The 16253-nt window shown below is 40.7% G+C and overlaps 1 protein-coding gene across 17 annotated transcripts in view; it reads right to left on the bottom strand.

Annotated features, from left to right (window-relative positions):
• sptan1 (spectrin alpha, non-erythrocytic 1) overlaps positions 1-16253 on the bottom strand; it is a 31615-nt gene that overhangs the window by 8384 nt on the left and 6978 nt on the right. For 6 of the 17 annotated variants that reach the window (XM_079898625.1, XM_079898619.1, XM_079898620.1 and 3 more), the window contains exons 2-36: positions 13315-13554; positions 12607-12732; positions 12026-12166; positions 11634-11914; positions 11099-11243; positions 10359-10513; positions 10110-10245; positions 9783-9884; positions 9535-9672; positions 9308-9418; positions 9131-9208; positions 8842-8997; positions 8525-8729; positions 8159-8340; positions 7774-8017; positions 7527-7649; positions 7176-7393; positions 6810-6902; positions 6555-6689; positions 6309-6457; positions 5583-5642; positions 4984-5182; positions 4756-4860; positions 3938-3970; positions 3775-3810; positions 3474-3521; positions 2725-2816; positions 2493-2637; positions 2220-2401; positions 2025-2124; positions 1677-1874; positions 1432-1578; positions 1240-1343; positions 979-1141; positions 719-733 (exon numbers count right to left, since the gene is read on the bottom strand). In XM_079898625.1, coding sequence (XP_079754751.1) covers positions 719-733; positions 979-1141; positions 1240-1343; positions 1432-1578; positions 1677-1874; positions 2025-2124; positions 2220-2401; positions 2493-2637; positions 2725-2816; positions 3474-3521; positions 3775-3810; positions 3938-3970; positions 4756-4860; positions 4984-5182; positions 5583-5642; positions 6309-6457; positions 6555-6689; positions 6810-6902; positions 7176-7393; positions 7527-7649; positions 7774-8017; positions 8159-8340; positions 8525-8729; positions 8842-8997; positions 9131-9208; positions 9308-9418; positions 9535-9672; positions 9783-9884; positions 10110-10245; positions 10359-10513; positions 11099-11243; positions 11634-11914; positions 12026-12166; positions 12607-12732; positions 13315-13551 — 4782 coding nt within the window. In that variant the 5' untranslated portion in view covers positions 13552-13554. The remainder of the gene's footprint in view (positions 1-718; positions 734-978; positions 1142-1239; positions 1344-1431; positions 1579-1676; positions 1875-2024; positions 2125-2219; positions 2402-2492; positions 2638-2724; positions 2817-3473; positions 3522-3774; positions 3811-3937; positions 3971-4755; positions 4861-4983; positions 5183-5582; positions 5643-6308; positions 6458-6554; positions 6690-6809; positions 6903-7175; positions 7394-7526; positions 7650-7773; positions 8018-8158; positions 8341-8524; positions 8730-8841; positions 8998-9130; positions 9209-9307; positions 9419-9534; positions 9673-9782; positions 9885-10109; positions 10246-10358; positions 10514-11098; positions 11244-11633; positions 11915-12025; positions 12167-12606; positions 12733-13314; positions 13555-16253) is intronic. The other 11 variants (XM_079898616.1, XM_079898612.1, XM_079898614.1 and 8 more) reach the window with 8 other exon arrangements.

Below are 16253 nucleotides of genomic sequence, written 5' to 3'. Positions count from 1 at the left end.
TGTAATATTTGAAAGACTAACTACATTTATCAAAATGTGCAGTACAATTAGAGCACAATGTGTGGGATACTGTGGATAATGCTCTCAAATAGACCTTTCATGTAATAAATAAAAATGTTCAAATAAGAAAAAAAAATATTTTAATATTTTATTGTAAAATAAAATAATGAATATTCATGTAGTACTTGTATTTTATAGTATACCTGTAAAATTAAAATACTAATAGTATGTATGGCTGTCTTCAATTCTTCATTTTCAAATATTAAACCATCAAAATGAACAGAGCTGCGCTTCACTGTAAAACACACAGCTTATATGTTTCCTTAATTCAAATCACATAATGAAAAGTATGAAGTATTCTACTATGCTATTCCAAACACAGCCAAATATTTATTGACATACTTTTGTCAAAGTTTGCTTTTAGATCCACAACTCAATGAGAAGAACAGGTTTTCTGTGAGGAACGAATTTAAATCAAAACATCCCAACTTCAGTGACACAACATGAAAATGGAGGCCACACCCAGCAATTAAAAATGAAAGGCTGCAACAATGGGTCACGGGAAGGAACAATGACAAACAGCTGATGATGCTATACAAAGCAAGACATTTAATAGACATACGGAACTTAAATACACATTTACAGACAAAACAATAAGACAATAGACAAGTGGAGAGACCCTACTGAGGTTAGTTAGCTTTGGCACTACTGCACTTACCAGCAGCTTGGACAGCTAGAAACAGACAATGGGAACACAGACAGAAGTTCAGTTTAATTTCCTATATAATAAAACACTTGGGGTTGGTTGAGGCGGGGATAACAAGAGAAATGCATTTTAATTTGCACTTGAATTTATTATGGTATTAATAGATTTACAAGGTTAGACTTAAGCGGGATACTGATATTTAGAAGTTTAGCATGTCTGAAAAAAGGTTGGCACGATCTGTTCTGAGACTGATGCCTGAAGTGTGACGTTACCTGGATGTTAGTGGGGTCCTTGTAAGACTCGTCGGTGGCGGTCTGTAGTTTCTCACTGATCCACGCTTCAATCTCATCTACATCTCTGCTAAACTGCTGCAGAGTCTGCGACTCACCCAGCTTAGAGCGTTTCTCAATCATCTGAGCCTTGAGACGGCGCCACCTGGAGGTCAGAATTAAATAAAATCACACGAAACCCACAAATATTTACATGGTATGGATTCACTCAGTCTGAGCAGTATAAAACAGAAGGAGCCGGACCTGTCCAAGACTTCATTGCGGCGATTGAAGATTTCAGGCTTAGCGTAGTGGTCAGCACTAATGAGCTGGTCAGCAAAAGACTGCAGTGCTGCAATCTTCTCTTCCTGCAAGGACAGACAAATCGAAATGATTAGCACAAAAAAAAAAATTCCACGTTGACTGCATTGTTATATCACAATGGCGCTTGCTGACCTGCACATTTATAGCCTTGTCAAAGTCTTCGTGTTTCTTGATGAGGGCCTCCACACTGTCCAGGGAGTCTCCCTTGTCATCGCTGGCCAAGAAAGCCTCGCGAGCTGCCATCCAGTTCTCAGCCTGCTCGCAGTCACGGTTGAATAGCTGCAGAAGACAAAAAAGAAACATATAATGTTATTTGACTGCAACATTTCCTAATGTCAATGTTTTGTGTGTTAAAAGTAAACATGATCCCTGCTGACCTGCAGTTCCAGACACTGGTCCAGCATCATCCTGCGCTGAACCCAGGCCTTCTCCAGGTCAGCGCGCTCCCGGTCAAGAGCCTCCAGCTTCTGTTGGATCTCAGGGCTGGCGTAGTGGCCACGGGCAAGAAGCTGCTGTCCAAATTGCTCAAAGGCCTGGAAGGTGCCTGCACGAGCATCGATCTCAGTACGGTGTTCCTACAGAATGGGAACATGTGAGTGTTTAAAAAAAACATGTTTCTTTTGCAAAACTGTGTTTAGTCCATGAACAACTAAATCGTATTATTAAAAGTAAAACGGTAATGTGACAAAATACAGATCACAGATCTTTTTGGCAGCATTCAGTACCTGATGTCTCTCCAACAAGGCTTCAGCTCCAGTGACGTCTTTGGCCAGCTCGTCAGAAGACACGAGGCCTCTGATGCCATTGATCCAGGACATGAGATCCCTGTGAGAAAGAAGCACAGATTTGTTTAGAGACTTCTATACTACTGCTTTTATACCATCTTGTTCCTTTTGCAATACGTATTTTCATCTCCTCACCTGAAGTCACTGAGGAAGCGCTGCAGGTCGTGAGAGTTGCCCAGTTTTTCTTTGCGTTGGTCAGCACGACCCACCAGGCTGCTCCAGGCTGTGTTCAGCTCGGTGCACTTCTCCTGGATGTCATCCACAGCCTCAGGATGAGACTGAATAAGACGCTCTGCAGTCTCACCCAGGGAGTTCACCTGCCACAGGGAGAAGAGGATATTTAGCTGATGTCTTAGGCAAGGAATGAACCAAGAAAACTCAAACTAAGACAATGAAGATGAATTTTACCTTGTCTCCTAGAGCGGCCAGGTCTCTCTCAAAGCCTTCGTGCTTCCGCTGCAGAGCCTGCACGCTGGCGAGGTCATGGCCATAGTTATCGGTGTTCAGGGCTTGGTTCTTCTCTTCAATCCATTCCTTGGTCTCATCTGCATCCCTGTGAATCACACACTAGCTGAATTTCTCTGCATTTCATGTGGCTCGTATCGTACAAGTATAACAGTATAAAGTGCCATATATGTACCTGTGGAACCTCTGCACTTCATGAGCACTACCCAGCATGTTGCTTCGGTCTTCAGCCAGCTGCTGCAGGGCCCTCCAGCGGTTGTTCAGCTCCTATTCACCAACATAAAACCATTAGCAGCCAATCAGAGCTTACGTTATTGGTCAATGATGTGATCCTTGACCGCAGGCAACATATTAATCTTGAATGATATAAAACGACTGTTGAGAAACAAAAATGTTTTGGCAATGTATATTTAGAAATATGTTTAACAGCCAATCCACTATCCAAAGCACTACATAAATGCTTCTAAATCCTTTGTGTCATACTTTGCTCTTCATTTCAGCAGCAAAAGCAAAAGTATGGATGAGTGGAACAAACAGAAAGGCTACAACATTTAAGCACATAGGATGAGTGATGGCAGTCAGCAAATATGGAAACTGGGGTGGATGCATCTGCCACAAACTGAAAAAAAGAAGTGTTAATGCATTCTAGAATGGCTGTTATACCTCCACCAAAAAACAGATGGTGTCAAGACATAAAGGAGTTATTTCAAGTGGGCAGCATGTACTCATGAAAGGAAAAGGGGTGGGGGGATGCAACTGCACAGTTGATGGTTCAGTAATGAGACAAAAGGAATAAGAGACAATGGTTAAAGTACAAGACCACCACAATGAGGTAGTCCTCCAGGTACACAGGCCACAAAGCAGATTTAGTGGAATGGGTTGTGGGACGATTTAAAGATTGCAACGAAGAACCTAGGATCTTACCTTAATAGTATTAAAGTTGGCCGTTGTTTGAACAGCCAAGCGAACAGACTATATTGAGTTGAAAAATTTGCAAAAGAACAGATAAGAAACACACCAATCAAGAGAGTATCACCATGTGAATTAAAAGAACCAGACTGTTCTTTTCTTTCTGTAACCACAGTCAACAAACAACACCGTGGTTAACTTACAGGTCAAACAAGACCCTGCATCAAAACTACACATGCATCAATCTCAAAGACCAAAGATTAGATGATATAATAGATTATGTCTAAAGCATTTGAAATCCAACATGCTATATTACCTTCCATGGAGATGCACTTTTAGAGTCAGCTTCATCCTGTGAAATAAAATAGGAATACAGTCAGTTCAACCAACAAAAACATCACATGATATTCTTGTGTTTGTTTCATGCAGACACTCCAACTGTTGTAGAGATGATATGAATGATATAAAATAATAATGACCTTGCCAGGAGCTGAGCCCAGCATCTCTAGTTGCTGATGGTAGGATGAAGGGATGGTGTGAGGAGGGAATGGCGGGTTGGGAGGAGAAAGGGGGAAAAATAGACAAGGTCACCACATCTATGATGCTCATAAATTCAGGCATACAAATAAGCATACTACTCTGATGTATGTATACTCCCACATTTCGATGTAAATGATGATGAGCGGAATGACTAATTTAGAAAAGATGATTCACACTACCATTCAAAAGTATGAAAAAGTTTTATTTTTTAATACTTTTATTCTGTAAGGATGCGTTAAATTGATCTTGAAGTTAAAATGACTTGATAGACATTTATAATGTAACAAAAGATTTGTATTTTAAATAAATGCTGTTCTCTTAAACATTCTATTGATCAAAGAATCCTGAAAAAAAAAATGAATTACAGTTTTGACAAAAATAATATAAGCACAAATGTTCCCAACACTGATAATAATAAATGTTTCTTGAGCACCTAATCAGCATATTAGAATGATTTCTGAAGGATCATGTGACACATGACTGTAATGATGCTGAAAATACAACTTTGATAATCAGGAATAAATTACATTTTAAAATATATTAAAATAGAAAACAGCTATATTAAATTGTAACAATATTCCACAATATTACTGTTTTTACTATATTTTTGTTTAAATAAATGCAGCTTCTGTGAGAATAAGAGACTTCTTTCAAAAACATAAAAAAAAATCTTACTAATCCCAAACTTTTGAACAGTAGTGTATGTATGTGTATGTATAATCAAATTCACTGTGTGTATAAAGTGTTTTCCTCTCACCTGGGCCTGCACAACCGGAGCTTCTTCCGCCATCAGTCCTTCAGACTCCAGCTCAGATGCCACCTTATTTATGTCCCTCAGCCGAGACTCATTTGCTTTCAGATCCTAGTAAACAATCAAACAAAAAACAAAAAAAGACAAAACAAAGAGTTTAGAATTAGGAAATATGTACAAGCCAATGCTAGTGTCCGATGATAAATGTGTCACAGATGTGTAAGAGAAACATACCTTCTGGAAGTCATCAAATTTCTTCTGCAGCACTTCCACTTGCTCCAGGTCAGAGCCGACCTCCTCATTAGTAAGCGCTGACTCCTTCTCATTGATCCACTGCTGCAATTCGTTCGCCTCACGGAAAAGCATGAACTTCTTGCAGCTCTTCTCCAGCATGTCCTTCCTCTTCTCTCCCAAGTCTTGCAGAGTACCATACCTGAAGAGAGGGATAAAGAGAGAAGTCAGAACCTTAAATGCAACTCCCACCTCAACACAGGGACTGAAGCATCTCCCTCAAGGAGAGGAAATGAGAGGTGGAAGCACAGACAGGGGTTCAACTACTGACAAGAAATCTGCATAGTCAGCCACTGAAAATGCAGAATGAATTCTAGACACCAATTCTACGAATGGAAAAAGCTCAGAAGAGATGTGAACTTCTATCCCTTGATGAAATAGAAGAGTTGAGAAGGAATGAGAATTATCTGGACAGAGGGATATATAATAGGAAGGATAGAATGTTAGAGGACCTAAAGTGACAGAAATGCCATATGGATGAGAGGAATAATTGATCAAAGGCTTCTTTGATCAAAGGAATGACATAGGTTAGGCCTACTCACAGTTCCTCCACCTGCTTCATGCGCATAGATACGCTGCACACCTCCTTGGTGACCACAGTCCTGCCACAGGGCAGGGCAAGCAGACACATGCAAGCATTTAAATGAAGAAAGAAAGAAAATAAAGGAAAAAGAGGAGTAACGAGGGGTCAGAAACATTATTGAGGGTTAGTTTTTAACAGATGCCATTTTTGAGCTACAGGAAGAATAAAGATGTTAAGATCTTAAGAGGCTTTGTGTTAAAGAGAAATGATTTTGTTGGAATGTAAGATGTGAGGTAGAAAAGCAAGTACACATACATGTTCACATTTCACACTTTCAATCGATAAAAATTGTTCAGCAGATTAATTAGTTGAATGAAAATGCATTTTGCAATTGTACTGTTTTCCAGTTTAATATATTTAAAATGTAATTTATTCCTGTGATGGCAAAGCTGAATTTTCAGCAGCCTTTACTCCAATCTTCAGTGTCACATGATCCTTTAGAAAATATTATAATATGATAATTTGCTGCTCAAGAAACATTTCTTCTTGTAAATGCTGAAAACTATTTTTTCTTTCAGGATTCTTTCATGAATACATGAATTCATCCTGATGAATAAGTTCTTTACTGTGACTTTTGATCAATTTAATGCATCCTTGCTGAATAAAATAATTAAATAGTTTTGATAATTTTTTTTATGTGATGATTTTAATTTGATAAGAAAACTGAAAGCAGAATGACTCTTACTGGTTGTCAATCTGATCCTGTCGCAGAGCGATGCTGCCCTGTTCATCTAGCAGATTCTCGCGAGAGGAAGATTGAGTCGGGTCCAACTTCTTCACGTACGCCGCGGGAACAAAGCCCTGCCTGTCGTTCACTTCCACTTTCCACCAGTCCTGAGGACAAGATAAATATATTACTTGAATGAGTTCAAACTGTCATTTAGATCCAAACTGTCATGCTAAGTAACATGTAGCATGCCCTATTAATCACCTTGTTGGTGCTGTTGAGCAGAGTGAGGATGTCGCCCTTCTTCATGGTGACCTCACGTGGACTCTTCTCCTGGTAGTCATACAGAGCAAGAACCAGCTCCTTACCGGTCTCATCATCAGTGGGGGCCACTTGTTGCTGTTGATGAAATCCATGAAAAAGGACCACATTTTAATTGACATGAAATGAACAAAGGTGCACATGTAGTCTATGTTATTTCCTTTCGGTCAATGTAGCAGTGTTGTTATGTGGTCTTACTCTGCAGCCCTGAGCTTGTTCTTTTAAGGCCTGGATGCTGCTGCCATATGCACTCAGATCAGACATCAGTGCCTCATGCTTCTTCAGCAGAGCCTGTAAATGATAACAATGAGATTTCAGTGTCCATCCATTTTTAACATAAAACTGCAATATGAGACATTACAAAGCAAATTAATTTTAGTTCTGGCAATTAAACATCTTGTGAATGAGAAATGCTATATGAAACGAACACCAGAACAGTAAATGAATTACTTTTTCCCCTTACTTTGCAAGTTTTGCTCAAATATGAGGTTTAATAATAATTTCAGGCCTCTAAACCCAAAAGAGGTCTATTCTAGATAAATTCCAGTCCCCCTTCCTGTTTACCTCTGCAGAGTCCTCGTCTTTGCCATAGTCAGTGCTTCCTACAATGGGCTCCTTCTCTCTCATCCAGGACTCGGCCTCGTTGGCATCAGCGAAGTACTGCTGAGCCTGAAGGGAGTCCTCCAGATCCTGTCTACGCTGGGTCGCTTTTCCCTTTAGTCCGTCCCAGCGGTTGTGCAGCTCTTGGAGCTTAGCTTTCACATCCTCCCCTGCAAAGTGACCTGAAACGGTGGGGAAAAAAAAGCTTTTTAATTTTCATAAATACTTCAAATGTATTGCTTCTACATTGACTAAAGGTGTTTAATTCTGAAACAAAGCCTAATACAAAGTCAATGTCTTAGAAATAAATCCTACCCTCATCAACCATAGCCTCCCCCTTCTGAGAAACAGCCTTGATTCTGGGCTCATGACCAGAGATTTCTGCCTGCAGAGCCTGGTGTTTCTTCAGAAGGTTCTGGACTCCAATAAGGTCTTTTCCTGAGAGGGTACAAGAAGATCATTGTTATATGAATGTCAACAGTTATTAGTTCTTTTGGATAGTCTGTAGAATGCCAACTTCTTTTGACCAAGACCTCACTTCAAGTAATTTAATTACACTGACCCCTGTTGGTGGAGGAAGCAATAGGTTCCTTCTCTCGGATCCAGGTCTCCTCATCTTCTACATCCCTGAAAAGTTGCTGAAGGCGCAGAGAGTCTGAAAGCTTCTGTTTACGGGCGGCCATGGGCTCCTTTAGGGCCTCGTAGCGTGCCACCAGAGCCTCTTGTTTCTTGCGGATGTTATCAGCATCAAAATGGCCGGCCTCCTGGAACTGCCTGGCCTGGATGGTAATGCCATCGATACGGTCCTGTCAAGAGGAGAGAAATAAGCTTTCAGTTCAGATGAAAGAAGTTTAGATGTTTAGTAAAACTGCCAATAGTACAGAATCATACATGAAAGTCTACATATCGTATATCAGTTAATTTCAGAATCATTCAGACATTGTTACCTGGTGGGCAGCCACATCAGCCTCTAGCAGAGCATGTTTCTTCTGAAGGTTCTGGACGCTAGTCAGGTCTTTTCCAAAGTCATCGGAGGCCAGGTGTCCCTCCACCTCATACAGCCACAGCTCGATGTCCTCCACATTACGATTGAACTGCTGCTGCTGGTTTGCTTCACGCAACTTAATCCCTACAAGGGTAAAGGATGTGATATCATTAAAAAATAATATTTTTACTTGTGTTACATGTTCGCCACAGTTTTGAACTAGAGCCAAAAAAGGTTATGGTTTCATAACACACTGGTAGAACTAAATGAACAGTGGTTGTTACATTAATTGTCAGTCAGATAGTCTCTTCCAGCAATTCTCTCTCACCTTTGAGCTCAGTTGCCTCTAGAAGTTTCTTCCACTGAGAGCTGACCTCATCCATTCGGGTGGACACCTCGCTGAAGGCATAGTGTTTCCTATCAACCAGCTCCTGGCCTGATTTCTGCAGTGCATCAATGCGGCTCTGATTAGCAGAAAGCTCGGCCTCGAAGGCCTGGTGCTTCTGTACCTTCCCCTGCAGGTTGGATGGGTCCTAACAAAAGAAGGAACAGAGATGGGGAGGAAAAGAGGATGAGAGAAATAAAGAAATAGACAACTGAATCCAAATGTGCAACACAACTTGTAGTAGTTCTAGGACAACATACCTTGTAGGCCTCGTCAGTGGCGGTCTTCATCTTCTCATTTATCCAGCTCTTGAGCTCATCAGAGTCCCGGAAGAACTGCTGCAGATGGAAAGAGTCCTCCAGGGCGGCACGGCGAAACTGAGCACGCTCATGAAGAGCGTTGCGTCTGCTCAGCAGCTGAAGTAGAAGAAAAGGCGTTTAAATTCTAGTATTACCAATGATTCAGCACTTCTGTCAGCAATAATTGAGAGGAGGAAAGTGCTTGCGAGTGTGAAATGAAGGACATTTCAGGGTGCTAATCTAAACTTACTGCATCTCTGCGGGTGGCCACATCCTCCTTGGCGTAATGATTGTTCTGGATCAGTTTGGTGGCAAACTCATCCAGGGCCTGTACATTTAAATACAGAATTAAAAGAATTAAAACTGTAAGATTTGTAAAATAAATTGTACCAGGCCTTGAATTGTACATCAGACTGTGATTTCTTACGGTGATTTTTTCTTCCTGGGCACTGAGGGATTTCTCAAAGTCTTCGTGTTTCTTCAGAAGAGCTTCAACGCTGTCCAGAGAGTCACCTAAGTCTTCATTCAGCAGGAAAGCCTTGTGGAAGACAGATTGAGAACTTTCAAATCTTTAAAACTAAATTTTTGTAACACGTTTGAGAGAAATTGTGATCTTCACAATATAAGATTAATGATTTCTACACAAATTCGTACCTCTTGCTTGCTCATCCAGTTGTCAACCTGCTCGGTGTCCCTGTAAAAGAGCTGCAGGTCCATGCACTGCTCATACTGCTGCCTGCGTAGCTCCCACAGCTCCAGAAGAGACACTTTTTCTTCAGAGAGTATGCCCAGCTACACCGACGAACACAAAACGGGGAGTCATTCAGGTGCTACTCACTTTAGATTTTCAATAATGAGTTTGCAAATAGTCTACAAAAACACAGATCTGTGGTCAGACACACCTTTTCCTTGACTTCCTCAGAAGCATAATGCCCAGTGTTCAGCAGAGCTTGCCCAGCCTCATCAGTAGATTTGAAACTGTCCTCATGAGCATCAATCTCGCCCTGATAAAACATTATGGACACAATCAGTCTTTCAATGCCAAGCATCCTTGGTGGAACAACACTTTAAGAGCAATTACAATAGCAATACTTAATTAGCAAATCACACTCAAATAGTTTTGTTTCTATAAAAATAAAAAATTATAGAAAGAAAGGTTGTAGATCCAATATTCAATCCAAACATAATTTTCCCATGTTGCTCTACTGGTTTAGATGTTAGGATAATACCTTATGCTCCTGGTGGCGGTCGAGCAGGGCCTCAGCTCCAGCCACATCGTTGGCCAGCTCGTCTGCGTTGATCAGAGCCTTCATCTCGGTCACCCAGCTGGTCAGATCACGGAAATCTGCAGTGAAGCGCTGCAGCCTAAAAAAAAAAAAAAAATTCATAAGATCACAAGCTAGCACTGTGTGAGCTGAGCTTAACATTAAAATCTCAATTTGAAGCGATCAAAAGCAAAAAGGTGTGTATTAACCCACCTGTAGGAGTCATTGAGGCGAGCGTGTCGCTCAGCCGCCAGGGTACGGATTTGCTCCCAGTTGGTAATGAGTTCGTCTCTTTTCAGGTGGATCTGAGTGGCGTTCTGGGGGTGTGTCTGCTGCAGACGGTCTGCCTCACCACCAAGAGTGTTTACCTGAAGACAGGAGAGCATGTCTACATCATACCAGAGTCCTGCACGGGTCCGATTTTGTAAATCCGCACCCGCCCATACCCGCAGTGCTTAAAGCCGCATCCGACCCGTTTTCCGACAGCAGCACTAATTAAAATCCGCACCCGACCCGCTTAAAATAGAACCGACCCGCAACCGAAATAAAATCAGAAATCAGTTTAGACAATCACATTATAGACACACTTACAAAAATGTTTATTGCCAGATCATACAGAAGTTATCACATGACCATTAACACAAGGACAACTTCAGCCGAAGCTGTCAAAAGGCCGGTACATGAAGAACATGGCTAACGTTACCACAAAACTGAGTAGCCTTATAACATTTTTCCAATCGAACTACAACACTATATCTACTATATCGAACCCGTGCAGGACTCTACATCATACACAAGGAATGATTGCACATTGCTTAAACATGGGCGTATAACAGAGAGTGCATTAAACTGAATGTACATAAAAAAAACAATGAGAGGATAAATGTATAAATTTGATTTGGCCTGTATAGTGAAATAGAAAAAGAAAAGTTTGTGGATAGGCTGAGACTGACCTTGTCCTCCAAGGCTGCCAAGTCTCTTTCCAGCCCTTCGTGTTTCCGGAGTAGGGCTTGAACGCTGGCGAGGTCACGACCAAAATCATCAGACGCCATCAGCTGCTCCTTCTCCTTAATCCAGCTGATTGTCTCATCCACATCCCTGTAGGCCAGAACAAAACATTTCAGTAATTAAAGAATTTTTTTATAAAAAGTAGTGATTACATCAGGACATCCCATAGAAAGATTCATAAAATATAGCCGAATACCGTACAAATGTCTTGAAAAATAATAAGTACAAAGATAACATATCTATATGAGCATCTACATCAAAGCATAATAAAGTTCCATTTACTATAAGCACGTGCTGCAGTTACATCATCTGCCGTGCAATTTAAATGCTCAAACTCTTTAAAGTATCTGATTGGCTGTCAATGTTTTATTGTTCGTCATGTGGAAAAATTTGTTCTGAAAGTGGTGTGGACTTCCCTATTCTCAGAAAAATAGAAAGATTATTAAAACTTTATAGTTATCGTCGTTAGTGTGAACTTACCGATTGAAACGCTGCACCTCAGCAGCTCCAAACAGTTTGCCCTGCCTCTGTTGAGCCAAGCCCTTCAGCCTCTGCCAGGCAGCGTTCACCTCCTCCTGCTTCTTCAAGATGAGCTCAGCCTCTGGGTGGTTCTCCTGGGTTAGCTTACCAGCTGCCTGGTTCACCTCGTTCACACGCTCCTCGTGGGCAGCCAGGTCTGTCTGGAACTCCTCAAACTTCTTCTGTAGAACTTCCACATGCTCCAGGTCCTGCCCAAGTTCCTCTGAGGTGGCAATCGCTTCCTGCAAGAAAGTTTTGTCAGTGCGTCTTCAAATATCTTGGGTGAAATTATTTTTCACAATTGACCAAACACGCCTATAGCACAATATATGACGCCTACTATTGTTTCTCACCTTGTCACTGATCCAGTCCAGAGCATCCTCGCACTCACGGAGATACTGCACCAATTTCTGGGCCTGCAGGAGACGCACTCCCTTCTCTTTAGTCTTCTGCAGCAGGAGGTCCCACAGACGGTGAAGCTCCTCTAGACGGGTCTGAGTTTAAAGAGGGGACAAAGACAGAGAGTTAGGATCAAAACAAAATGCTCACCTTGTCACACATATTTTTTCTAGGACAGCTCAGATGAAGTCTAGAAATGTTGTTTTCTGAAATAGAAAGTCAGCTTGGACTGTAATAGAAAGACTGAGTAAGGAAGTTGAGGTACACTGAAAAAAAAAAACACTGCACGCAGTTCTTTCAAGGGACATGCACTGTTAAAAGAAGCAGAAGAAATTTAAATTAAACATGTTTCACCGCACTCAAGCACCTACTTGAATGAAAGCGCCATAATTGACACTTTTTACTATTGGTCGCTGAGAGGTCCGGTAAGGCGTAAAAGACTGATCCATATAGGATGATGTTAAAAAACTACAAATTACACTGTTCATCATTATGGAAATGTAGCATGTGGTATAAAAAAGAAAGAGTCTCTTACTCGGATGGTTTCAGATGCAAAGTGGCTCTCAGATATCATGAGGTTGCCGGTGTCATCCAGTTTGATAATGGCCCCAGCGTTAGCCTGCACCTCTGCCTCAAAGGCTTGATGTTTCTGGAGCTTTCCCTAAGAGATGAAAAAAAAGAAAGCTCTGTAAGACAAAAATAATGGTAAAGTCGACGCATACTGTGCAGCTCTTAAACTTCTCGTTTTTAAACAACGTATTTTGTGAAGATGCATTTCTTTAAAGAGCTTTGCAACTCTATAAGGCCTAATTTCAACCAACTCCATAATCATCTGCATATGTCACAATATATACTTTTGATAAAAGTCATTGTATGCATGTTTTCAATATGTATTCAAGCTATTATAATCTGATGACTCTACACATAAATTTACTGTTGATTACAGCAGACACCCAGTCAAGGAATTTACAGCTTAAGGGAGGAGTCACTTCAGGAAAAGGAATGTGTGATAACACATTTTAGTACTTTATTTTTTACTTGTTTCCCTGAGTGATTTACAAGTTGTTCATATATTATATATTATATATATATAATATATATTCATATATTATATATATATATATATATATATATATATATATATATATATATATATATATATATATATATATATATATATGAACAACTTGTAAACCTGAGTAGAAGAGTCACTTTGGAAACTTCTAAATTGCTTTTCTCTCACCTGTAGGTTACTGGGGTCCTTGTAGTTCTCATCAGAGGCAATCTGTAGCTTCTCTTGGATCCATTTCTCAAGCTCATCTGCATCTCGACGGAAGAACTGGAACCGGTAAGAGTCCTCGAGTTTCTGTCTTCGCACAGTAGACAGCTCCTTGAAGCGACGGTACCGGTCCAGAACCTGCTGTCGGCGCTCCTGGATGTCGTCGGCCGACTCTAGAACTTTGACTCCACTGACATCCATTTTCTAAAAGAGGGCAAAGACTTTGTTAATAAATTAATCTCCAAATGTCCATGCCAAATGCCCTTCCACATGAATTTGGGCATAGTAAGCAAAAAATCAGTGTGGCTATCTGATCAGAAAAGAACAAGAGTACAGCAAAAGAGTTCTCTAACAGGAAACAATGGGAATAACTTCCTGGTAATAGCAATAAAAGGACCAATTAAAAAATATTTCACGATAAAATTACAATGTTTGCATTAAACTACAGTAGTCAACATTTGAAGTGGATCAAAACCTTTCATCAAAGTTATAAATTAATTTTGAACAATACCCGTTCTTGTCTTAGGACAACTTCGATGAACTTTTTTTGATCCATTTCAAATGTTGACTACTGTATATTATATTTATGCAAATTAATTTAAAAAATGACAACACTAAGTCTGTATGAAACAAACACTCACTCGAGGGAGGTACCTAAAACCAAGCGGATATTTTATGAGTTAAAAGACACAACTCTCCCCAGCAATGGCCAACAGCTGAGCACATGGGGGGCCAGGCGGACATTCCTCACGCTTCTGAGCAAACCAGCACAAAGAGAGTGCTGCCATCAGCCCCCGACTGACTCTGAACACAACCCCCACCAATCCAAAGCCCAATCCAACTGCATCTGTCCCATACTGTCAGTAGGGTGGGGGCGGTGTGATTTCAGCTGCATTTGAGGGTGGAGGGGATGTTAGTGTCCAGAATGACTGAACCAAAGATGGGTCCCACCCAGGTTACAGCAAATGTCTCTGTAGCTCTTTTTCTACCAATAGCATGAAGCTGGATGATCTAGAACCATTCCAAATGTTTCCACAGCAGATCTCAACAGCATAATCTCAACAGCATCTCATTCTGATGCGAAACAAAACTAGGTTGTTGTTGACACTGGAAACACTGGACAATGACTCAATTATATTCTCAAAAATCTTTGTACTCATAAATAAAGACCATGATGTGTCATGTTTATTTGTAGTTAAGTAATATGATGATAAAAGCTGTTATGAGCTGATTTTCAGATAGGTTCAATCTCGATCTCCAGACTGACTGGATTTCTTGGAATGCAGGGTCTGCTGCTGATCCATTTAAGAAGAGTCTTAAGTGATAAAAAGCTAACCGAGGACAAAGAGTAGAAGAATTCACTTCACACACAGGTGTGAACATCTGGAGTCATTCCACACAGATATGTGTGAACAAATGAACATTCTTCATCTGCTTCAGTAATAGCATGGCAACATATTAACCCTTTCTGTGTGTTTTTATTTATTCATTTATTTAAGGCTAAATGCCATTTTCATGGCAAATAAACTATAATTTAAAATATAATAAACAAACTCCTGGAATTACACAACACCACTTAAAACCAGAACAGATTTTAAAACACTAGGCTTCATACATTCGCCGAAAATCTGATCATACACTAAACGACACTGCATACCCGTGCTGGTAGAATGTGTGTAGTGATGTCGCCACTCAGGATTGGTCACTTGTTTGTTGCCTGGCTGCCTGTTTCTCTATAAATGGCCAAGCGCAATATTTGAGTGAAGTTAATAATAAAATTAAAATAAATATTTGATCAGCCTCCATAACACGGTCGCTATTTACATCTCATATCGTCTGTAAAGCAATGATTTTGTTCAATTTTGTATTCATTCCAAAGAGCTCTGTGCCCCACTGTGGAAAATTAAACCATATCTGTACCGGCAGGGCCGGATCGGCACGGAATGGAACGGTTAAGCAATGAGAACGGTTTGGCCTGATAGAGGAAAAGCAGCGACTATGTTCTAAAATCGCTCAAAATATCAAACCTGTTTATATCTCCAACTGGATGGAATCAAAGTCTGTGGCCATCATACACAATACGAAATCTGTCAATTCCAACTGCCCAAAATCTTCAGACTGGTGATGACTTTAGACAACTAGCTCATCCAGACTGCAAATCGGGACAAAAATCTGTTCAAAAGTCAAAAGTCATGTAGTGTATTCCAGTCTTTACAAGACTATAAAAAACCCCTTCATTCAATTTCTAAATTTGACAAAAGCATTGTTGTGTGACTGCATGTGGATGTTGTCGGGCATCACATGCTAAGATCATTTGAGAGGGCCGTGTGCTCCATTTGCTGAAGCGAATCCATTACAGGACGTGTTTGGGGAGGGTTCAGGCTAATCCAAGGCCAGAGAAACTAACAAAACAGCATTTTTAACAATGTGAAGAGTAGCCAGACTATGGAGTCAGCCATGTAATGCACTGTCAGCCTGGATCAATACAGTCTTTTGTTATGCTGGCCAGATCTGCCATCTTTCCATTATAACCCCCCATGCAGATAGAAGAGATGAGGGAAATAAAGGAAAAGGTGGTGGAACGGGGGCCGAATGGGAGGAGAGAGAAGATGGCGGTCATCATGCTAAATATGAAAGAGACAGAAACAGCAAAGGTTTATGAAGAGAATTAACCACAGGAGATCAGCCCAATCAGTGGCTGCTATGTACAAAACATCCGCTTGATATAATGACGGGAGAATAGAAAAGAGAAAGTAGATAAGGAAGTGATTAGTTAATGGCTGATCCATTAGTGAGGTCCTTGACTCAATCATAACTTCAACCCATCCAGATGAGAAACGTGATGAACGAGCGAAGATCTAATGCACAGCTTGCGCTTTACTGAAACATTCTGTTTTAGTCCA

Source organism: Squalius cephalus (genome assembly GCF_949319135.1).
Source record: "Squalius cephalus genome assembly, chromosome: 17".
Classification (NCBI taxonomy): domain Eukaryota; kingdom Metazoa; phylum Chordata; class Actinopteri; order Cypriniformes; family Leuciscidae; genus Squalius; species Squalius cephalus.
This window is presented reverse-complemented; position numbering and strand designations above follow the sequence as displayed.